The sequence below is a fragment of the Lepidochelys kempii genome, chromosome 16 (genome assembly GCF_965140265.1).
Source record: "Lepidochelys kempii isolate rLepKem1 chromosome 16, rLepKem1.hap2, whole genome shotgun sequence".
In the NCBI taxonomy this organism is placed as follows: Eukaryota; Metazoa; Chordata; order Testudines; family Cheloniidae; genus Lepidochelys; species Lepidochelys kempii.
In genome coordinates this window covers 29603739-29628519 of record NC_133271.1, presented here as the reverse complement: position 1 = coordinate 29628519, position 24781 = coordinate 29603739, and the positions used below count along the sequence as shown (strand labels likewise).

The 24781-nt window shown below is 45.2% G+C and overlaps 1 protein-coding gene across 7 annotated transcripts in view; it reads left to right on the top strand.

Annotated features, from left to right (window-relative positions):
- GARNL3 (GTPase activating Rap/RanGAP domain like 3) overlaps positions 1-24781 on the top strand; it is a 238284-nt gene that overhangs the window by 176530 nt on the left and 36973 nt on the right. For all 7 annotated transcript variants that reach the window (XM_073314501.1, XM_073314498.1, XM_073314496.1 and 4 more), the window contains 3 exons: positions 255-371; positions 1026-1201; positions 1539-1697. In XM_073314501.1, coding sequence (XP_073170602.1) covers positions 255-371; positions 1026-1201; positions 1539-1697 — 452 coding nt within the window. The remainder of the gene's footprint in view (positions 1-254; positions 372-1025; positions 1202-1538; positions 1698-24781) is intronic.

Below are 24781 nucleotides of genomic sequence, written 5' to 3'. Positions count from 1 at the left end.
TATGCTAGTTCTGCTCATCAGCTCAGGAGCTCTCAATCTGGTAGCAGAATTGCATAACCTAAGCAGAATTCATAGGCATTTTTTCCTTCCTAGCATATTTCCACTCATCTCCAAACTGGATTGGAGAGAGTTGCCTCTTATCTTCATAATTGTGGTTATGTATGTGCAGATTTGACATTTATTCTTTTTGGGAATGTTGGTTTCGTTCTTTATTTTAACTTGCTATTTCCCTGGCTCTCCCCCCTACCTGGCAGGGAAGGATTCTCGTCTCCTTGTCTTCAGGATGAGCGCTGTACGAAATGGCATAGAAGCAAAGCAGATGGCAAAGAGCAAATATGACTGCAGAGAAAATAAACTTGAGAAAACAAAAGGTGATTTGACTCTCATTTATCAAAGACCCAATTAAGGCATTGGGCCAGAAGCTGCCAAAGGTCCTATTGGTTCCCATGTAGATGTTGCAGCAACTGACCCTTAGTTATTCTCCTCTGGACAGTGGATTGAAATCCTGTGTTAGATAGTATGTGAAAATAAATTTGGACTAATCCCAATTCCCATATGTGCACTTCCCAAAAATACCACATGACTTGGTAGTTTTTACCTAGGAGAAGTTCTGAAGCAGAATAGATATATTGCAAGCAGGATTGAAGGACTCTGGCAGAGCTATGTATGGAGACCCAGGACTGAAATGATAGGGCAGTGCTGCACGTCAGACTTGGTGCATTGGTGGAATTGTATGAGTTCCTAGTACATGGAATAGCAAGGGAGTTGCACCACATTGTTGAGTTGTATTGGAAAAGCTGAGAGCATTTCTAGATGGGGAGCAACAGAATTTTATGGGATAGGGTTGAGATGCATACTACCTCTGGCACAAGCCTATGCATGTAGTCATTCACATCCATAAGAAATTATTCATTTGCAAATTTTAGAGGGTGAATAAATAATTAGGTTTCATTTCACAAGGAACTATGTGGAGTTTGTGGGCGTGTTTCTTGAAGGGAATGTTAATACTTGCATTATCTCCTTAGGCTGCCATTTATATGCCATTAATACTCACCACAGCAGTGAACTGAGGATTGTTGTGGCTATTAGGAACAAACTGCTCCTCATCACAAAGAAATACAATCAAGGCAACAGTTTAACCAGTGTCTGTTTGATGTCACCCCTGTCTGAATCACCAGTGGAGGAATTCCAGTACATCAGGGTATGCTTGAGACGTATCACTAAAAATACTTTCTCTCACACTGGGCTAACCTGGTTCAGGAGGGGCACACATCTTGGCTTTCTAAACCCCAGGATTGGTTCAAGTGAGAGGCCCAGCAATGGTGATGGAAATCCCACTACAGATACTTAAACAAAAATCCTCCACTTTTTTTAACTGGGCTCTTGTTCATCAATGAAACATATTTGTGTATAGCCTGTCTGCCCTCTAACACAGCTCACTGGTCACCACCTGTAGTACAAACTATTTCCAGTGAGAATATGAAAAGTAGAATAATTCCTTTAATTTCCATCTTAATGTAATGTCATTTACATTACAGGAGATTTGTCTCTCTGACCCTCCAGTTATCATGACTCTGGTGGATGGACCTTCTGGAGACAATGACAATATGATCTGTGTAGCATATCGACATCAGTTCGATTTAGTTAACGAGAGTACTGGGGAGTCCTACAGGTTACACCATATTGAAGCAAGCAGGGTAAGTTCTCAGCATTAGAAAAGAGTTTGCTAATGTAACTATACCTGTCACCATAAAAGTCGACATAGCTATCCTTGAGCCCATAGTGACTTATATCACCTTCCTTGGAGCACCAGTTTGGGAGGATCTTGGCTTTTTTTGCTTTTAATTTAGTTTTTTAGCTATTATCTATACTCCCACTCTGCCTTAGACCTGAGTTCTTTTTAGGGTACCTAATGGTGATTTTCCCCAGGCAATCATAAAGTAAGACATCTCTGACTGGTACTCCTAGGTGTATCACCAGGTGGGCAAAAGTCTTGCATCTCAGAGTCTGGAATATCACTGTCAGCATAGCTGTAAAGCCTTTTCCTTTCTTCCTAGCTCAAAAACTTTTTTCCCTTTTAGTACAGGGTGTGTGTGTGTGTAAACTACTCTTTGTTAGCCATCAATTTCAAATTAAGATTTGCATAAACCAAGACTGAACCAGCTTTCCCTGCCTTCTAAACAGGTCTGAGGAATAAACTCCCTCCTGTTTGATTGCCTTTTCTAATCTTGCATATTCCTCCTGAGGGCCTTTGGTATTCCCCTTAAGGTCTATTTTTAATATAGGTTAATGACCGGGTGAGACCTCATCTGGAATAGTGTGTGCAGTTTTAGTCTCCCATGTTTAAGAAGGATGATTTCAAAGTGGAACAGGTGCAAAGAAGAGCTTCTCGGATGATCAGAGTAATGGAAAAGCTACATTATGAGGGGAGACTGAAGCAGCTTTTTTTGTTTAGCCTAGCCAAAGAAAGGCTGAGGGGAGATATGATTGCTCTCTACAAATACATCAGAGGGATAAAAACCAGGGAGGGAGATGAGTTATTTAAGTTAAGCACCGCCGTTGACACAAGAACAAATAGATCTAAACTGACCATCAACAAATTTAGGCTTGAAATTAGATGAAGATTTGTAACCATCAGAGGAGAGAAGTTCTGGAACAGTCTTCCAAGGGGAGCAGTGAGAGCAAAAAAACCTAACTTAAGACTGAGCTTGATAAGTTTATGGAGGGGATGATATGATGAGATTGCCTACAATGGGATGTGGCCCATCTGCAACAGCTAGTAGCAAATATCCCAACAGCCAGAGATGGGGCACTAGATGAGGTTGGGAAGGAATTTCCCCCCAAGTCAGATTGGCAGAGACCCTGGGGTTTTTTGCCTTTCTCTGCAGCATGGAGCATGGTCACTTTTTGGTTTAAACTCGAGTAAATGGTGGATTCTCTGTAACTTGAAATCCTTTAAATCGTGATTTAATTACTTCAGTAACTCAGCCAGAGGTTATTACAGGAGTGGATGGGTGAGGTTCTGTGTCCTGCGAAGGCCAGGACTGTAGGCTAGATCAGGGGTGGGCAAACTTTTTGGTCTGAGGGCCACATCTGGGTATGGAAATTGTATGGCGGGCCATGAATGCTCACAAAATTGGGGGTTGGGGTGCGGGAGGGGTTGAGGGCTCTGAGGTGGGGCCAGAAATGAGGAGTTCAGGGTGCAGGAGGGGGCTCCAGGCTGGGGCAGGGGGTTGAGGGAAGTGGGGAGGGCTCCAGCTGGGGGTGCAGGCTCTGGGGTGGGGCTGGGGATGAGGGGTTGAGGTGCAGGAGATTGCTCCGGGATGGGACAGACGGGTTCGGAGGGCAGGAGGGGGATCAGGGCTGGGGTTGGGGTGAGGGAGGGGTTCAGGGGTGTAGGCTCTGGGCGGCGCTTACCTCAAGTAGCTCCCAGAAGCAGCAGCATGTCCCCTCTCCTGCTCCTACACAGAGTCGCAGCCAGGGGACTCTGCACCCTGCCCTTTCCACAGGCACCACCCCTGCAGCTCCCATTGGCTGGGAGCCATGGCCAGTGGGAGCTGCGGGGGCAGTGCTTGAGGCAGGAGCAGCATGCGGAGCCCCCTGGATGCCCCTATGTGTAGGAGCTGGATGGGGGACATGCCGCTGCTTCCGGGAGCTGCGCAGAGTGGGGCAAGCCCCAGATGCTGCTCCCTGACAGGAGCTCAAGGGCCAGATTAAAATGCCTGGAGGGCCAGATGCTACCCCTGAGTCGTAGTTTGCCCACTCCTGGGCTAGATGATCACGATGGTCCCTCCTGGCTTTAAAGTCTGAGTCCTAACAGTAATTTCTCAAAACAGAGCATCTGTTACTCAGTTTCAGGACGCCCTCTCTCTTACTCAGATGCTGGGTAAACAGAAAATGTGGTTTTCTCCTCCCTCCTCAATAGGCAACAGTCCATGGATGTAGAAAACACATAGTATTTATACAATTGCTCTTGTAAGCATTCCTCCTGTTGGATCTATCTGCCACAGTTCTGTCTTTTTTAAAGTCATCATTAATTCTTTTTCTGTCAAGATTCAGTGCGCCCAATAAGGCATTTTGCTATTAGATTGTAGTAGCTGCAACTCAATGCACAGCACGTAAAAAGTAATCAAAGCAGGTAGTATCAGGAGTGATGTTTTGGAGCAGTGGTTCCCAACCAGGGACACAAGTACCCCTGGGGGAAAGCAGAGGTCTGCCTGGATGTACATCAATTCATCTAGACATTTGCCTAGCTTTATAACAGGCTACATAAAAAGCACTAGCAAAGTCAGTACAGACTAAATTTCATACAGACAACAACTTGTTTATCATAGAATCATAGAATATCAGGGTTGGAAGGGACCTCTGGAGGTCATCTAGTCCAACCCCCTGCTCAAAGCAGGACCAATCCCCAATTAAATCATCCCAGCCAGGGCTTTGTCAAGCCTGACCTTAAAAACTTCTAAGGAAGGAGATTCTACCACTTCCCTAGGTAACGCATTCCAGCGTTTCACCACCCTCCTAGTGAAAGTTTTTCCTAATATCCAACCTAAACCTCCCGCACTGCAACTTGAGACCATTACTCCTTGTCCTGTCCTCTTCTACCACTGAGAATAGTCTAGAACCATCCTCTCTGGAACCACCTCTCAGGTAGTTGAAAGCAGCTATCAAATCCCCCCTCATTCTTCTCTTCTGCAGACTAAACAATCCCAGTTCCCTCAGCCTCTCCTCATAAGTCATGTGTTCCAGACCCCTAATCATTTTTGTTGCCCTTCGCTGGACTCTCTCCAATTTATCCACATCCTTCTTGTAGTGTGGGGCCCAAAACTGGACACAGTACTCCAGATGAGGCCTCTCCAATGTCGAATAGAGGGGAATGATCACGTCCCTCGATCTGCTCGCTATGCCCCTACTTATACATCCCAAAATGCCATTGGCCTTCTTGGCAACAAGGGCACACTGCTGACTCATATCCAGCTTCTCGTCCACTGTCACCCCTAGGTCCTTTTCCACAGAACTGCTGCCTAGCCATTTGGTCCCTAGTCTGTAGCTGTGCATTGGGTTCTTCCATCCTAAGTGCAGGACCCTGCACTTATCCTTATTGAACCTCATCAGATTTCTTTTGGCTCAGTCTTCCAATTTGTCTAGGTCCCTCTGTATCCTATCCCTGCCCTCCAGCGTATCTACCACTCCTCCCAGTTTAGTATCATCCGCAAATTTGCTGAGAGTGCAATCCACACCATCCTCCAGATCATTTATGAAGATATTGAACAAAACCGGCCCCAGGACCGACCCCTGGGGCACTCCACTTGACACCAGCTGCCAACTAGACATGGTTGTATGGTTATACTACTCTCTATATTATACACTGAAATGTAAGTACAATATTTATATCACAGTTGATTTATTTTATAATTATATGGTAAAAATGAGAAAGTAAGCAATTTTTCAGTAAGTGTGTGCTGTGACACTTGTATTTTTATGTCTGATTTTTGTAAGCAAGTAGTTTTTAAGTGAGGTGAAACTTGGGGGTACGCAAGACAAATCAGGCTTTGGAAAGGGGTACAGTAGTGTGTAAAGGTTGAGAGCCACTGTTATGGAGTATTATGAAAGTGATACAATTTAAAAAAAACAAACAAACCTGAGCATTTATCATTGCTTTTGTGCCTTTTCATGAAGTTTTAAATACCAGCCACAACTGCCTAAAACTACTTCTTACATTCTTGGAGTATTGCGTGAGAATTTCTTAATAACTTGAACTCAAGAAATGGCTTTTAGTCTTATCTAAGAAATCACGCCCAATGCAGTACTGAAATTGGGAAACAAGCAGAATTAGTATTGTATTTCCAATGGCCAAAATGTTCTAACTTGGTTGCCTGAAGTTAGACATCTAAATAAATGCCCTGATTTTTCAGAAGTTTTAAGTAACCACAATTCCTATTGATTTCTGTACGAGCCTGGGATGGTCAGTATCTCTGCAAGTCAAGCCATTTTGGACTTGATGCCCATCAAATCATTTCACTTTGGTCACCAAACAGCTGTCATTTGGTAACAGCTTTTTGTCACTACAGATCTGGGATAGGTCTGAATGGGTGGTATGTGTGTGTATGTATGTATAATGTCCCTATGGGTGCTCCACTTTAGGTGCATTTGTATCCCTACATTGCTGATTGGAGAACTTTGGTAACAGTGTCCATTCGGCCCGCACATCCACTATACTTCCTTGTGCCCCACCAGGAGGCTAATCAGCTTGTGTGGACGAACCGTCCCTCAGTTCTTTTTCAACTGCCCCTGGCTAGAGACAGAGCCATTAGCAGTCTGTTTGTGATCGTTATCTCTATTCATTTTTATAGCATTTTTAGTAGCTAGTTAATCTCCTTCCTTCCTTCCTTAGCTGTACATTTTCTTTATTTTCTCTTTTAAAAAAAAACAAACCACTTTTAATTTTCCCCCTTTGTAGGGGACCCTTTCCCCCCAGCAGGGTATGCCTGGCTCACCAGGCTTCAAGAAGTGCATCCCATGTAAGTTGGCCATACATATGGCAGATAAACATATACGCTGCCTCGGGGAAGGCCACATTCCTCAGAAGTGTGGTCTCGGTCAACAATTTAAACCAAGGTCTCGTAAGGACAGGGAACTGAGAAAAAAAATCATCCTGATGGAGGCAGCCCATCAGCCTTCCCTTGACCAACACTAGGAATCACCTAGAAGGTTTGAATCTTCCCCACAGCCCTCGAAGTCCAGGGTCTATGAGTCAAAAAATCAGCCGCAGACCCTCATGAAAGGTATCTAAAAAGAGATGTGTAAGCCTCAAGCTAGCTGAAAAAGATCACCGGCATGCTCGGTATAGTTGGTACCAAGACCGTCCAAGCACGGTACCCATAGCTCACAAAGATCTGGAACAGCAGGTACCATTGATGCGCCTAAAAACCTGATGGGCACTGATGGATGAGGACAGGAACAGGGTGCACACCATTAAGATGATGCTTTTGGTATGAGTGGTACTTTCGGCACTGTCAGGTGTGAGCCACCCAGCATCAGAGTACTCAGTACAGGCAAGATCCCCAACTCCCACCGTATCAGCACCAGGTCGGTCAGGACTGCAAGAGTTCCAGCACTCAAGAGAACTCAGGGTACCTGATATACCTGAATTTCCCCTTCTCGGCACTGGGGCTCCAGTACCAAGTCTCCTCCAGATACAGGAATCTTTGGCACCATGCCATTCACCTCCACTTTCTAGTGGTGATTCAGACAGTGAGCCAGAGGAGGTCATCTCTCATCACTCCTCCTATGATCCCTATGGTGCCCATTATAAGGGGCTCCTCAGTCATACCCTCAACCTACTCTGCCACCACCATGGTAGGCCAGCCATGGGAACTGCCACCAGGCTCTGTCCCAGTGGCCCTACTGGCATCCCTGCGTCGAATATAGACCTCACATTTTTTAGACTTCCAGCTTGACTCACTGTGAGCCTCTGAGACATTCTCCCTCAGCCACAGCATCCAGAACCTCTGAACCTCCAAAGGAGATCTTGCCGGAACAGGAGGGAAGAATCGAGAAGGAAGTTAATCAAGAACCAACATCTCCTTCTCCTCTCCAGATGAGGCAGCGATGCCCACTGACAGTTTCCGGTTTTCCCAGGATTTAGCTAACAGGGTAGCAGACATGCTTCAGATGCCCCTGGAGGAGGTAAAAAATACCCATCACAAGTTCCTTGACATCTTATACTCTTCCTCATCCTCTGGAATAGCCCTCCCAATCAATGAGACCCTTCTGGAGCCAGCCAAGACTATCTAGCAAACCCTAGCATCAGTGATGCCTACCTGTAAACAGGCTGATAAAAACAGTTACATCCTGACTGATGTAAGGAACTGAAAAACCAAAATTTCTTTTTTCTCACCCTCCTCCTAATTCCATTGTCATCGACATGGTAAAATCTTGGGCCTGCCAGCACCAAGTGAGATGCACTCCTTATGACAAGGATTGGAAACACCTGGGCCTCTTCAGGAGAAAGGCCTACTCCTCTGCCACATTGCAATTTAGAATGGCAAATTATCAAACTTTAACAGATAAATATGACTACATCAGTTATACAAAGCTCAACACTTTTATTGATCAACTCCCAGAGTCACACTGTGACCAGTTCGAGCTATTATCCATGAGGGACAACTAGTAGCCGAAACAGTGCTCCAGTCAGCTCTCAATACAGCTGACACAGCTGTCCATCTCCACTGTGGTGGTTATGAGGCAAGCGTCTTGGTTATACCTGTCTGGCTTCCCTAAGGAAGTGCAAATGACCGTAGAAGACCTTTCCTTCAAAGGCACCACATTATTCGGTGACATATCCCTGACATATCCCTTAAAGATTCCAGGGCCACTCTTCACTCAGTGATCTATACTCCTGAACAAAAGAGAAAGTTTAGTCCACAACCTCAACATAAATCCCACACTTCACAATTCCGAACCAAGTGTTTGAGTCTCAGAGAAAGAAATCCAGTTTTTCCAACACCCTTCCTCATCCCACTTCAGAGACCCTTCTCACAAGATTTACTAAGATAAGTAACAGATCTCCTCCTCCGGTTAGAAGCCATAGAACCAGTACCTCAATATCTGTGAGACAAAGGTTTTTACTCTCATTACTTCCAGATACCCAAAAAGAAAGGGAGGTTGGGGGCCCATAACGAATCTCAGAGCTCTAGACAAATTTGTCAAAGCTCAAAAATTTTGGATGGTCACACCAGCAATGATTATCTATCTCTGGAACAGGGAGATAGGCATCCTGTAGATCAAGGGCTGAAAACCAATTTCCACATATCGATCCTACCTTCACATAGATGATTTCTCAGATTTACCCTGGGCAAGGACGACCACCAATACAGAGTACTTCCCTTTGGCCTCTCCTCCATGCCAAGAGTATTCTCCAAAATCCTCTCCATATTGTGGGTCACCTATGCTCCCGGGAGATCATGATCTACCACTACGTGGATGATTGTCTCCTCAGAGCCTGCTCCTTCAACAAGGCCCGCAAGGTTACCAAAACCTCAGTAGACTTGTTCATGGAACTGGGACTACAGATCAATGTCCAAAAATCAACCTTCACCCCTCTACAGCGCCTAGATTTCATAGGAGCTGACCTTGACTTGTTACAGGCCAAAGCGTTCCTACCACAGCACAGGTTCCACAGCTTGGCCACATTCATAGAGACAGTACAAAACAGCCCTCAAATATCAGCCAGACACTGCCTCCAACTCCTGTGGTATATGGCCCAGCAGTGATACCTCATGCTAGACTTTATATGTTGTGCCTCCAGATATGGTTCAGCTCAATCTACAGATTGAAGAGAGACAGATTAGACAAACCTCTGTCACTACTCACCAAGGTCAAAAACTTTCCTGGATTGGTGTAAAAATCAAGCAAATGATTGCAGGGGATTCCCTTTTCACCATCATTACTTCTCACCACCGACACATCCCTCATAGAATGAGGCGCACATCTAAATGACCTTAAAACACAAGACAAATGGTCATCCACAGAGATGTCCCTCCACATCAGCCTCCTCAAGCTCAGGGTGGTCAGGAATGCCTGTACCCATTTTCTCCCACTGATCAAAGGAAGACACACAAAAGTCTTAACAGACAACATAGCATTATACACTACATAAATTGGCAGGGAGGAGCCAGGTTTCCCTCCCTTTGTGCAGAAGCACTAAAGTTATGGAACTGGTGCATTTCCCACAACATCACATTATCAGTGGCCTACCTTCCAGGAGTACAAAATTCAATAGCGGACAGCCTTAATTGCAAATTCCCACACAATCACAAATGGGAGATAAATCCAGCAGTGCTTCAGGACCTGTTCAGGCAGTGGGAGACACCGACCACAGACCTGTTCGCCACTTACCTGAACAAGAAATGTCCACGCTACTGCTCCAGCACAGGGATAGGGCAAAATTTATTGGGCGACACTCTCCTTCTGTGTGATAGGGACCTTCTCGATGCCTTTCCCCCATTTCCCCTGCTGTCAAAAGTCCTATTAAAAACAAAAAGAGAAGGAGCACACATCATACTGACTGCTCCCACCTGACTGAGACAGACTTAGTACCCTTACCTGTCACAAATGGCTACAGGCCCACTGATCTCTCTCCAACCCACGCCATACCCAGAACGAAGGACGCACTCTACGTCCCAACTTGAGGATACTCCGCCTCAAGGCTTGCCTCTTTCATGGTTCCAATGCATAGAAAGGTCCTGCTCAGGAGGTACAAGAAGTGTTACTACACAGTAGGAAATCCACTAAATGTCATACTTACCTGCAGGAGTGGTCCAGGTTTCAGGTTTGGTGTAATTCCCAACAAATTTCTCTGACATCTGATACTTTTCCAGTGGTCCTAGACCATGTACTGACTCTCAAAAAATTAGGACCATCTCTCAGTTCACTCAAAGTTCACTTTGCGGCTATAGCAGCCTTCCATCGATAAGTAGAGGGATACTCACACCGAACCACAAAACAATTCCTCAGGGATATAATAAAACTTTTCCCTCAACCCAGACATCCCACTCCAACATAGGACCTAAACTTAGTACTGAAAAACCTAACTAGACGTCTCTTTGAATGCATAGCTACTTGTTCGCTCACATACCTGTCGATGAAGACCGCTTTCCTGGTGGCGATCACCTCAGCAAGGAGAATAGGGGAAATAGCAGCACAGATGGGACCCTCCCCCGCAACCCGCAATATTGTTTCGGGACAAGCCACTCTAAGACCGCACCTGAAATACATCACCAAAGTGACCACCTCCTTTCACATAAACCAACTGATTCACTTCCCGAGCTTTTACCCCAAGCCTCACTGTAATAACAGGGAGGCTATACTGCACACATTAGACATTAGGAGAGCCCTGGCTTTTTACCTGGATAGGACAAAGGCTTTTTAGGACATCTCCTGTGCTTTTCCTTTCTGTTGCAGAGATCTAAAGGCTCAGCGCTATCAGCCCAGAGACTCTCCAAGTGGATATTGAACGGTCTTAAACAATGCTATCAAGTTTGCAACATAACACCTCCATACGGTATTCGCGCTCACTCCTGAGGTCTGTCTCCTCCTCTGTTGCCTTCCTCAAGAATGTCCCTTTGTCAGAAATCTGTATAGCAGTAACCTGTGTGTCTGCTCATACCTTCACAGAACATTATGCAGTAACCAGAAACTCAACTCTGAAGCCCCAGTCCTCCAGTAGGAATACTGCTCGGGAGTCACTTACAGTGGGAGCACCTATAGGGGACATAGCTCGAAGAAGAAGAGGAAGTTACCTTGTGCAGTAACGATGGTTATTCAAGATGTGTGTTCCTATGGGGGCTTCACAAACCACCCTCCTCCGCTCTACTTTAGAGTTCTTGCCAAGGACTCCACAGTAGAGAAAGAACTGAGGGGGGTTCGCCCACACGCTCTGGTTAACCTTGTGTCAGGGCACAATGAGGACAGTGCATGTCGGACACTATTACCAACTTTCTCTGATCGGCAGCACAGGGACGTTAGTGCATGTACAGTGGAGCACCCATAGGGAGACACATCTCGAGGAACCATCGTTACTGCACAAGGTGAGTAACTTCCTCTTTCCAGGTCCCATTATCAACTGCCTGAGCTATACAGACCCACTAAACAAGGGTATAAATGTCCAGTACAGTCTCTTCTGAGGCTGGTTGGCTAGAGAATAGCGAAGGAGACACTGCTCAGGAAACTGATTGTTTAAAAAAAAATGTTAAAATCCTTTTCATTAATCTAGTAGTATGATCTGGAAAGTGTTTGTCTAGTATAATCTAGTGCAGCGGTTCTCAAATTGTGTCGGGACCCCAAAGTGGGTCAGGACCCCCTTTGAATGAGGTCACCAGGGCTGGCTTACACTTGCTGGGGCCAAGGGCTGAAGCCCAAGCCTCACTACTGAGGGCCAAAGCCTGAGGGCTTCAGGACTCAGGTTGCAGGCCCCCTGCTTGGGGCTAAAGCCCTGGAGCTTCAGCTTTGGCCCCCCTGCCCGGAGTGGTGGGACCTGGGCTTTGGCAGGCTCAGGCTTCGGTCCCCTGTCCTGGGGTCATGAAATAATTTTTGTTGTCAGAAGGGGGTCGTGGTGCAATGGAGTTTGAGAACCCCTGATCTAGTGCAACCAAGGGTTTCATACCACACCTCTCACTGTACTGATTCCAGTCCAGTATCCATTATAACTAGTTTATAGTTTTGCTTGTGCTACTTACAGAATTTCATGATTATTTATTACATACTGCACCAATATTGGTAGTATTACATACTACCAATAATTAAATTTTTATTTTTATATAATTTCAGCAGATAAAATCTGTTTATTGTAAAGCTTTTTAATCTATTTAAATTTTCACCATTACGCATAATTATGGGTTTAAAGCATTTTTGGTTATCAATTTAAATATTCGCAGTTACAGGAAATTATGAGGGTCAGGCAATAATTATTTAATGTCAGTAGATGTTGAGATTCAAAAAGTTAAAGCTTTATAAACCACTAAAACACAAATTTTATATTTTTACTAGAGCTGTTGATTAATCACAGTTAACTTGTGATTAATATTTTTTAAATGGCGATTAAAAAATTGTGATTAATCGCAGTTTTAATTGCACTGTTAGATAGTAGGATAACAATTGAAATGTATGAAATATTTTGGATGTTTTTCTACATTTTCAGATATATTGATTTCAGTTAACAACATAGAATACAAAGTGTACAGTACTCACTTTATATTATTTTTATAACATATTTGCACTGTAAAAATCATAAACAAAAGAAATAGTATTTTTCAATTCACCTCATATAAGTACCATAGTGCAATCCCTTTATCGTGAAAGCGCAACTTACAAATGTAGATTTTTTTTTGTTTGTTACATAACTGCACTCAAAAACAAAATAATGTAAAATTTTAGAGTCTACAAGTTCATTCAGTACTATTTCTTGTTCAGCCAATCGCTAAGAGAAACAAGTTTGTTTCCATTTACGGGAGACAATGCTGCCCGCTTCTTATTTACAATGTCACCTGAAAGTGAGAACAGATGTTCACATGGCACTTTTGTAGCTGGCATTGTAAGGTATTTACATGCCAGATATACTAAACATTCATATGCTCATTCATGCTTTGGCCATCATTCCAGAGGACATGCTTCCATGCTGATGACGCTTGTTAAAAAAATAATGCATTTATTAAATTTGTGACTGAACTCCTTGGGGGAGAATTGTATGTCTCCTGTTCTGTGTTTTACCTGCATTCTGCCATATATTTCATATTATAGCAGTCTCAGATGATGACTCAGCACGTTGTTCCCTTTAAGAACACTTTCACTGCAGATTTCAAGAAGGTACCAATGTGAGATTTCTAAAGATAGCTACAGTACTCAACCTGAGGTTTAAGAATCTGAAGTGCCTTCCAAAATCTGAGAGGAACAAGGTGTGGAGCATGCTTTCAGAAGTCTTAAAAGAGCAACACTCCAATGCAGAAACTACAGGACCCAAACCACCAAAAAAGAAAATCAACCTTCTGCTGGTGGCATCTGACTCAGATGATGAAAATGAACATGTGTTGGTCTGCGTTGCTTTGGATCGTTAGCAAGCAGAACCCATCATCAGCATGGACGCATGTCCTGTGGAATGGTGGTTGAAGCATGAAGGGACATATGAATCTTTATTGCATCTTGCACGTACATATCTTGCAACACCAGCTACAACAGTGCCATGCGAATGCCTGTTCTCACTTTCAGGTGACATTTTAAATAAAGTGGGCAGCATTATCTCCTGCAAATGTAAACAAACTTGTTGTCTGAGTGATTGGCTGAACAAGAAGTAGGGATTGAGTGAACTTGTAGGTTCTAAAGTTTTACATTGTTTTATTTTTTAATGCAGTTTTTTTTGTACATAATTCTACATTTGTAAGTTAAACTTTCATGATAAAGAGATTGTACTACAGTACGTGTATTAAGTGAATTGAAAAATACTATTTTATTTTTACAGTGCAAATATTTATAATAAAAATAAATATAAAAGGAACACTGTACACTTTGTATTCTGTGTTGTAATTGAAATCAATATATTTGAAAATGTGGAAAATATCCACAAATATTTATATAAATAGTATTCTATTATTTAACAACGCGATTAATCACGATTATTTTTTTTAATCACTTGACAGCCCTAATTTTTACGTGAGGCTGACAAAGTAAATAGCCTTAAATCAAAAGAGCATACCTGTATTTACTATTCATTCACTAGTCCATTTGTAAGAAGCCTAATTCAAAAGTCTAAATCACCAGATTTTGACTGTAGTAAGTTCTTGAGCAGCCATTTCTTACTTTGCCTGTCTGTAAATTTCAGTTATCATCTATGGGAATATATTTTCATATATATTTGTGGTTTGTGTGTATACCATGAAATAGACATTTACCTACATTTACCAATAAAAATCTAATCCTTCTAAACCTATTTATGGGCATTCAAGATACTGAATTTAGTTGCAAAGAATCAGTTGAGGGTTACAGTCTGAGAATTTCTGTTGACCATACTTTATCAAATTTTCCACTTTCTCCAGTGTCCATTTTCTCTCATTCTAATAATTCTCAGTTTCTTAATTGTAGCTGTGTTTTCCAGGGTATCGAAAACTGTTCAGCCATGCTTTATTGTCATATAGGAATTCATTAAACCTGGAACAACTGCCAAATTGGTCTCTCTTATGTTTTTCAATGCTAAGATTCCTGAGAGGGAAGATATGTGTGCTTATGGTCTTTCCAGCCTCCCAGTCATGGTGTGCAGTGTTGGGGTTTTTTGTTTGATGTTTTACAAAGTTTCATTTTAGAGCTGGCATTTTTAGCACTGCGTGGTGGCTCAGCCTATTTCTCCCTTGAATGCTGGTCCCTATGTGTATTCCACTGTTGGTGTACACGTGCTCCATGTGCCTGAGAGTGGAGATTTCTAGCAAGTAGCCTCCATTGCTCAATGCCTCTGCAGTTGCTTTCCTTGTGGTCCATACCGAAGATATAAGGGGCGGTGCAGACTGATGCCTCTCCAGTTCCTTTTTTACCATCACATGGCCTTAGCAGGAATTCTCCAGTGTCTAGAACTGGTCCTCGTAGGCATTCTTGTCTATAAATATTTAAAAGTTTTAAGTTAGTTATCATTAGATAAATAATTTTTAAGTTAGAATCTCCATCCTGAGAAATACTCTGTCAGTGAAGGACCTAGATTATGACCAGGCTCCCAGGCTTTAAGAATTGCCTTTTCTTCCCCCACTCCTTTTTGGTCAGCGACAACCCCCAGCACTGCCTCTACTTGAAGAAGCTTATTTCTCCACTCAGTGCAGTGTCTACTGCTCTTTTCTCAGACAAACGTGACAGGAGCAAGAACTCCAACTTCGGAAGCACCTAATGGAGCACACTGTGAGGGCTCAATCAGATCCAGACAAGGTGATCCATTCCTTCTTCCATTCCTTGTAGGCATTCTGCTTTCTCTTAATAATCTGTTTGAGATGCTTGTTCATCCATCTTGGTGTGCAACCCTTCCCTACAATGTTTTCCCCTTTGCTTGGGATACAGGATTCAGATAATTTTTGCAATTTTGATTTAAAGTAATTCCAAGCCACATTCAGATCCTTGAGTTCTTTAATCCAGTTCACTTCTGTAATTAATTCCCTAAATGTTTTAACGTTTGCCCTTTAATAATCAAAGACCTAGTTGCAGACCTATTTTTGTTTATACTTCCTTTTAGTTTAAACTGCGTTAACTCATGATCACTCAAACCAATGTTGGCCTAGTGGTATTTATTTCATTAAAAATATTAAAGAGGTTTCTATAAATATCCAAATAGGATCCTGGGAGTCTGTCCTCCAGCAGGGCTGCTGTACAGACCTCAGACAGGTTTCAGAGTAGCAGCCGTGTTAGTCTGTATCCGCAAAAAGAAAAGGAGAACTTGTGGCACCCTAGAGACTAACAAATTTATTTGAGCATAAGCTTTTGTGAGACACAGACACACAGCTGTATGAATAGGCTGGGGTGGTACAGCTGCGCCGGAGGAGCTTGCCAGCGTGGGGCTGCCCGTCAGCCCCATGTTTTGCTCCTCCTGTGTCTTTCTGGTACACAGTACTGGCTATAAACAGCTTACTGGTACAACATACCAGACTATAACGCTCTACTTGCATGATTGCTGCCCCATCTCATAGCATCCCTGGGAGTCTCTGTCACTATAGAAGAGTTCACTCTAACTCTGACTCAGACTATAGACATAATAGGAGTGACCTTCAACTCAGGACAAAAGCTTATTTTCCTTATGCACAGATTCCAAGCCCTGGGCAGACTGATAGATCGGGCTATGCACAATCCTTGGTCATTGGTCCAGATGCCATTTGCCAGATTCCACCTCCACTGCCTGCAGCCTTGGCTTCAAGCAGCCTATATACCAAACAAACACAGCATGAATTCTTAGGAACAACCCTCATCGAGATAAGGACCTCTCTGACCAGGTATAAGGAACTGGCACAAGTGTGCATGTGCATTCCTTTCCTATATTCCACACCCCATAGAACAATAATCTCAGATGCCTCTTTGTTAGGGTCAGGGGCTCACACAGATGGTTACATAGCATAGGGCATTTGGACGCCTTGGGAAACCAGGATATATGTAAACTTGCAGGAACTCAGGCAGTCTGAGAAGCATGCAGGGCATTCTTGCCATTAATCCATTCTCAAAATGTTCTTACAACATCAGACACTATGACAACTGTATTATACGTAAACAAATGGAGGAGCAAGATCTGTTCTCCTATGTGTAGAAGCGGTCACCTGGTGTATCTCCCAGGAACTCAGAATTCACTAGCAGACAGCCTCAGCAGGTACTTTGCCACTGACCACAAATAGGAATTGCACAGTTCAGGGATGAACAGCATCTTCGCTCAGTGGGAAACCCCTATCCAGGATCCATTTGCCTCTCAGACAAACTGGAAGTGCAGCATATACTGTTGTTCTTCAAGTGATTGCACATGTGCATTCCACTGTAGGTGTGTGCATACCCTGAGCACGGTCACCGGAAAATTTTCAGAGGTACCTGTTGAGATGGCTTGAGCACTCTCTGGTGCTGCACGTGCTGGTAGAAAGTATCCAGCCGAACCTGTGCCCCCTCCATTCCTCCTTACCGCCCGGACAGGTTCATAGAATATCAGGGTTGGAAGGGACCTCAGAAGGTCATCTAGTCCAACCCCCTGCTCAAAGCAGGACCAATCCCCAATTTTTGCCCCAGCTCCCTAAATGGCCCCCTCAAGGATTGAACTCACAACCCTGGGTTTAGCAGGCCAATGCTCAAACTATCCTTCCCCCAGGTTGCTGGAACTGTTCTCCTCGCTTTGGCAAATTTTCTCAGTGGTCTTCCTTTTCCTATAATTGTATATAGTTTGGTTAGTTGTAAATAGTTTTTAGTCAGTTTAGTGTAATTGGTGTATCTCAGTTAGGTGGTGGAGTTTGGTCCGTTATGCAGTGCTGAGGCATGCCTCGGTCACAAGGCTTCAAGCCCTGTACTTCCTTCAACTAGGCTATGTCCCTGAGCGACCCGCAATCTAGATGCCTGAAGTGCTTGGGAGAGGTTCACGTTGGGGACTGCTGCCAGATTTGCAGGGACTTTCAGCCTCACATGAAGAAGGCCAGAGTGAAGTATTTACTCTTGGAGGAGGCACTGAGACCTTTCTCTGAGCCGAGTCAGTTGGACTCAGCACTAAGTACATCAGTTTTGGTAAGGGCTCTGCCGTGCAAGAGTCCTGGCACTGTTCACCATCACTAGAGCCAAGGAAAAGGGACAAGAAGCAGCCAAATGAGGTGGGAGAATCTCTGGCACCAAAGATGGCCAGGCATTGGGATCAGAGTTGAGTGCGACCTAAGCCATGCCACTCCTCTGCCTCAGTATCGCAGCGGCCAGCACCACTGACCTCCAGCTCTTATGAAACATCATTGACTCTGGTACTGGATGAGCTTTCTACTTTGGGAATGCAGCGTGGTACTAGTGCTATTGCGGCGCCCTCCACATTGGAGGCATTTGTCGCTGCCAGAGACCAGCTATCGCTGGCTCTACTAGTATCTCTGGCAGTACAGGAGTTGTCAGTATTGGTGCTGGCAGGCAAGAGGGAACCTGTTGTTCCCAGTTACTGTCTGCTATGAGGCCCAGCAGTACTGTTTAAGGGGAAACCAACAATGCTGGCCTTGACACAGCCTTCCCCACCTTGGCACTGGTCTGCAGCACCAGTGGGAACCGCACCTCCATGGTCACCAGATAGATACTCATCATATTCTGAGTTGGAGGTTGGGTCGTACTCCTCCTGTCCCATGAGTCACTCCCACCACTCTCCCAGACACTCCTACCCTGCTATGGACCCAGGCACACGGTGCTATCAAGTACTTATCCTAGAGGTCACTGGGCACCTATGCTGATGCAGTGGCCCTTTTGAAATCCATAGGTTTCCCCCAATTCAGAATTCCTATTCAAGACACTCCTATTTGTGCCTCTGAAAGAAGAACATCATTGCCTCATTGGGCAACACCTGATCTGGACTCCATGCCAAATTTCAGGAACCGGTTCTGTGGGATCCTGCTGATGCAGAAAGGAAGGGTATTCTCAGTTAGTGCTGGCCTCCTCCTCCTCCCCTGACAAAGTTGTCAGGAGTGAGCATGTCACCTCACCAAGAGTTGTTGAAGAGGATGGCCTTAAATTTAAGCATACGGGTGGAGGTAGTGAAGGAGTCCTCCCATAATCTAACATTTTAGCCATGGCGGGCTCATCAAAAGTAGTCCTGCCTCTTAATGAGGCCATTAGGAACCCTGTTAAATCCCTGTGGCACACCCCCACTTCCCTTCCACCTACATCAAAAAGAGCTGAGCAAAAATACTTTTTGCCTGTCCAAGGTTATGAGTTCTTGTACACTCATCCCCCGCCGCCACCCGAGATCTCTGGTGGTATCTACTGCCAATGAAAGAGAAAGGTAGGGTCATCAAGATGCAACACCTAAAGCAAAGGACTCCAAGAAATTGGATTTATTTGGTAGAAAGTTTTATTCTACTTGTGGGGTTGCAGCTTGGGATCACAAATCAGCAGGTACTGCTGGGCAGATATGACTTCAACATGTGGGACTCTATGCAGAAGTTCAAGAGCTTGCTCCCCCAAGAGGCCAGGCAAGAGTTCTCCTTGCTGGTGGATGAGGGGAAATCAGTAGCAAGGGCTTCCTTGCAAGCTGCCCTGGATTCGGTGGCCAAGTCCATGGCTTCAGCAGTGGCCGTGTGCAGGAGTTCAAGACTACAGTCTTCTGGTCTCCCACAGGAAGTCCAAGAAATTCTTCAGGACCTACCTATAGAGGGAGGATCGCTCTTTTTGGATCAGACTGACATGAAAGAGATCTCAGAGGAAAAAGAGCAGAGTTTTAGGTATAGGTCACCACTTGTTTCTACCTCAACATCAATGCCGCTCCTCCCCCGACATCCAGGGGATTCTAAGCAGGCATTTTGATGGGCCACTGGAGGACATCATACCAGTTTCTGATGCAGGATCCTATTTCCCCTTTATTTGTGGACGTCCTGTCCCACTTCATCAGTGCATGGTCCCATTTCACCATGGACCATTGGGTGTTGAGCATGGTGGAAGTGGGATATACCGTCCAGTTTATTTCTACCCCTTCTTCCCATCTTCATTCCCCATCCTCCTTCAGGGACCCCTCTCAAGACCAACTTCTAGCCTAGGAGGTTCAATCTCTCCTTTGTGTGGGAGCCGTAGAAGAGGTTTCACCGAATTTAAGAGAGAAGAGGTTTTACTCCTGTGATTTCCTAATCCCAAAAGCCAAGGAGGGTCTCAGACCTATTCTAGATCTGCGCCAACCTCAAGAAATTAAAATTCCACATGGTCTCCCTGGCTTCCATTATTCCCTCCCTGTATCCATGGGACTGGCCGCCCTTGATTTAAGAGATGTCCACTTTCATATATCGATTTACCAAAGCCACAGAAGATTCCTCAGCTTCATAGTGAGCCACATGCGCTACAAATCTGCAATACTCCTGTTCAGTCTGTTGGAGGCTCCATTGTGGCTGGCCTCAGTGTACTCGCCAAACCACCACCATCTGGACTCTGGACTCATGGTACCTTCTCAGATTCCCACCTCCCTCAACTGGTGGCTGGAGCCTCTTGCTCTTTGTGTAGGTGTTCCCTTTTTACAGCCTCAATCTTTGATGTCCCTGGTCTCAGACGCATCAGCCCTAGGCTGGGAAGCTCACCTGGAGCCCTCAGGACTCAAGACCTTTGGTCTCCAGAAGAGCTCTCACTTCACACCATTGTCAGAGAACTCAGGGCAGTTCACCAGGCCTGTCAGATGTTCCTGCCTCAAGTTACGGGGAAGAACCAGTTGGTTCTTACAGACAACACTACAGCCATGTTTTATCTCAACAGGCAGGGAAGGGCTCACTCTTCGCCCTGTGTCAGGAAGCAATTCAGCTATGGGAATTTTGCATAGCCCACTCAGTCCACCTCGGGGCCTCTCACCTTCTGGGAGTACAGAATGGGTTGGCAGATCACCTCAGCCAGTCTTTCTCCAGTCACCAGGAGTGATTCCTTCTTCTGGATATTGTGAGGGAAGTTTTCCATCAGTGGGGGACTCCCCAGACAGACCTGTTTGCAACCTGGTACAACAGGAAGTGTCACCAGTTCTGCTCCCTGCGAGGCTATAGCCCAGGATCTCTCACGGATGCCTTCCTGCTGCCATGGACAAGTCACCTGTACTACGCTTTCCCCCCCATTCTGCTCATGCACAAGTACTATTAAAGATCAAGAGGGACCAGGCCCAGGTCATTCTGATAGCCCTAGCATGGCCCCGTCAACGTTGGTTTACCACCCTGCTAGGCCTCTCTGTGATGGCTCCAATCCTGCTACCTTTACACCTGGACCTGATCTCTCAGGACCATGGTCAGCTACTCCACCCAAACCACAGCTCCCTTCACCTGATGGCCTAGAATCTCCGTGGCTAAATCCAGGAAAGCAGGCTTATTTGCAGCAGGTGCATCATGACCTATTAGTAGTTGGAAGCCCTCCACTAGGGCTACTTAGGAAATACTTGAGTATTTATTACACCTGAAGCAGCAAGGCTTAGCTATATCCTCAGTTAAGGAGATATCTTGCACCAATATTGTCTTTCCACTCTTTCCACACATATTCTCTTCCCATTACGCCATCACTCAACAGCCCAGGGACGATGTTGCAGTCAGCATGTCCACAAACTCCAATCCTACCACCTATGCAACTGCTTGGGGGAGTCACCTACAATGGAATGCACATGCGCAGTCATTCAAAGAAGAAAAAATGGTTATTAACGTTCGTAATTGTCATTCTTTAAGATGTGTTGCATGTGTCCATTCTATGACCTACCGCCTTTGAATAATAGAATATCAGGGTTGGAAGGGATTCAGGAGGTCATCTAGTCCAACCCCCTGCTCAAAGCAGGACCAATCCCCAACTAAATCATCCCAGGCAGGGCTTTATCAAGCCTGATATTAAAAACCTTTCAAAGGAAGGAGATTCCACCACCTCCCTAGGTAACGCATTTCAGTGTTTCACCACCCTCCTAGTGAAAAAGTTATTCCGAATATCCAACCGAAACCTCCCCCACTGCAACTTGAGACCATTACTCCTCATTCTGTCATCTGCTACCACTGAGAACAGTCTAGATCCATTCTTTTTGGAACCCCCTTTCAGGTAGTTGAAAGCAGCTATCAAATCCCCCCTCATTCTTCTCTTCCGCAGACTAAACAATCCCAGTTCCCTCAGCCTCTCCTCATAAGTCATGTGTTCCAGTCCCCTGATCATTTTTGTTGCCCTCCGCTGGACACTGTCCAATTTTTCTACATCCTCCTTGTAGTGTGGGGCCCAAAACTGGACACAGTACTCCAGATGAGGCCTCACCAATGTCGAATAGAGGGGAACGATTACGTCCCTCGATCTGCTCGCTATGCCCCTACTTATACATCCCAAAATGCCATTGGCCTTCTTGGCAACCAGGGCACACTGCTGACTCATATCCAGCTTCTCGTCCACTGTCACCCCTAGGTCCTTTTCCGCAGAACTGCTGCCTAGCCATTCGGTCCCTAGTCTGTAGCTGTGCATTGGGTTCTTCTGTCCTAAGTGCAGGACCCTGCACTTATCCTTATTGAACCTCATCAGATTTCTTTTGGCCCAATCCTCCAATTTGTCTAGGTCCCTCTGTATCCTATCCCTACCCTCCAGCTTATCTACCACTCCTCCCAGTTTAGTGTCATCTGAAAGCTTGCTAAGGATGCAATCCACGCCATCCTCCAGATCATTAATTAAGGTGTTGAACAAAACTGGCCCCGGGACTGACCCTTGGGGCACTCCACTTGATACCAGCTGCCAACTTGACATGGAGCCATTGATCACTACCCATTGAGCCCGATAGCTCAGTGGTTTGAGCATTGGCCTGCTAAACCCAGGGTTGTGAGTTCAATCCTTGAGGGGGCCGTTTAGGGATTTGGGAAAAAAATTGGGGATTGGTCCTGCTTTGAGCAGGGGGTTGGACTAGATGATCTCCTGAGGTCCCTTCCAATCCTGATATTCTATGATTCTATTCTATGATTCTATGACAATCTAGCCAGCTTTCTATCCACGTTATAGTCCATTCATCCAGCCCATACTTCTTTAACTTGCTGGCAAGAATACTGTGGGAGACCGTGTCAAAAGCTTTGCTAAAGTCAAGGAATAACACGTCCACTGCTTTCCCCTCATACACAGAGCCAGTTATCTCGTCATAGAAGGCAATTAGATTAGTCAGGCATGACTTGCCCTTGGTGAATCCATGCTGACTGTTCGTGATCACTTTCCTCTCCTCTAAGTGCTTCAGAATTGATTCCTTGAGGACCTGCTCCATGATTTTTCCAGGGACTGAGGTGAGGCTGACCTATCTGTAGTTCCCCGGATCCTCCTCCTTCCCTTTTTTAAAGATTGGCACGACATTAGCCTTTTTCCAGTCATCTGGGACCTCTCCCTATCGCCATGAGTTTTCAAAGATAATGGACAATGGCTCTGCAAATCACATCTGCCAACTCCTTTAGCACTCTCGGATACAGCGCATCCGGTCCCATGGACTTGTGCTTGTTCAGCTTTTCTAAATAGTCCTGAACCACTTTTCTCTCCACAGAGGGCTGGTCACCTCCTCCCCATACTGTGCTGCCCAGTGCAGTAGTCTGGGAGCTGATCTTGTTCGTGAAGACAGAGGCAAAGAAAGCATTGAGTACATTAGCTTTTCCCACATCCTCTGTCACTAGGTTGCCTCCCTCATTCACTAAGGGGCCCACACTTTCCTTGACTTTCTTCTTGTTACTAACATATCTGAAGAAACCTTTCTTGTTACTCTTAATATCTCTTGCTGCAACTCCTGGTGTGATTTGGCCTTCCTGATTTCACTCCTGCATGTCTGAACAATATTTTTGTACTCCTCCCTGGTCATTTGTCCAATCTTCCACTTCTTATAAGCCTCATCTGGAGTACTGTGTCCAGTTTTGGGCCCCACACTACAAGAAGAGAGTGAAAAAATTGGAAAGCGTCCAGCAGAGGGCAACAAAAATGATTAGGGGACTGGAACACATGACTTATGAGGAGAGGCTGAGGGAACTGGGATTGTTTAGTCTGCGGAAGAGAAGAATGAGGGGGGATTTGATAGCTGCTTTCAACTCCCTGAAAGGGGGTTCCAAAGAGGATGGATCTAGACTGTTCTCAGTGGTAGCAGATGACAGAATGAGGAGTAATGGTCTCAAATTGTAGTGGGAGAGGTTTCGGTTGGATATTCGGAAAATCTTTTTCACTAGGAGGGTGGTGAAGCACTGGAATGCATTACCTAGGGAGGTGGTGGAATCTCCATCCTTAGAAGCTTTTAAGACCCGGCTTGACAAAGCCCTGCCTGGGATGATTTAGTTGGGGATTGGTCCTGCTTTGAGCAGGGGGTTGGACTAGATGACCTCCTGAGGTCCCTTCCAACCCTGATATTCTATGATTCTTTTTTGTGTTTAAGATCAGCAAGGATTTCACTGTTAAGCCGAGCTGGTCGCCTGCTGTATTTACTATTCTTTCTACACATCGGGATCGTTTGTCCCTGTAACCTCAATAAGGATTCTTTAAAATACAGCCAGCTCTCCTGGACTCCTTTCCCCCTCATATTATTCTCCCAGGGGATCTTGCCCATTAGTTCCCCGAGGGAGTCAAAGTCTGCTTTTCTGAAGTCCAGGGTCTGTATTCTGCTGCTCTCCTTTCTTCCTTGTGTCAGGATCCTGAACTCGACCATCTCATGGACACTGCCTCCCAGGTTCCCGTCCACTTTTGCTTCCCCTACTAATTCTTCCCAGTTTATGAGCACCAGGTCAAGAAAAGCTCTGCCCCGAGTTGGTTCTTCCAGCACTTGCACCAGGAAATTGTCCCCTACACTTTCCAGAAACTTCCCGGATTGTCTGTGCATTACTGTATTGCTCTCCCAGCAGATATCAGGATGATTGAAGTCTCCCATGAGAACCAGGGCCTGCGATCTTGTAACTTCCATTAGTTGCCGGAAGAAAGCCTTGTCCACCTCATCCCCCTGGTCCGGTGGTCTATAGCAGACTCCCACCACGACGTCACCCTTGTTGCTCAGACTTCTACACTTAATCCAGAGACTCTCAGGTTTTTCTGCAGTTTCATACCGGAGCTTTGAGCAGTCATACTGCTCCCTTACATA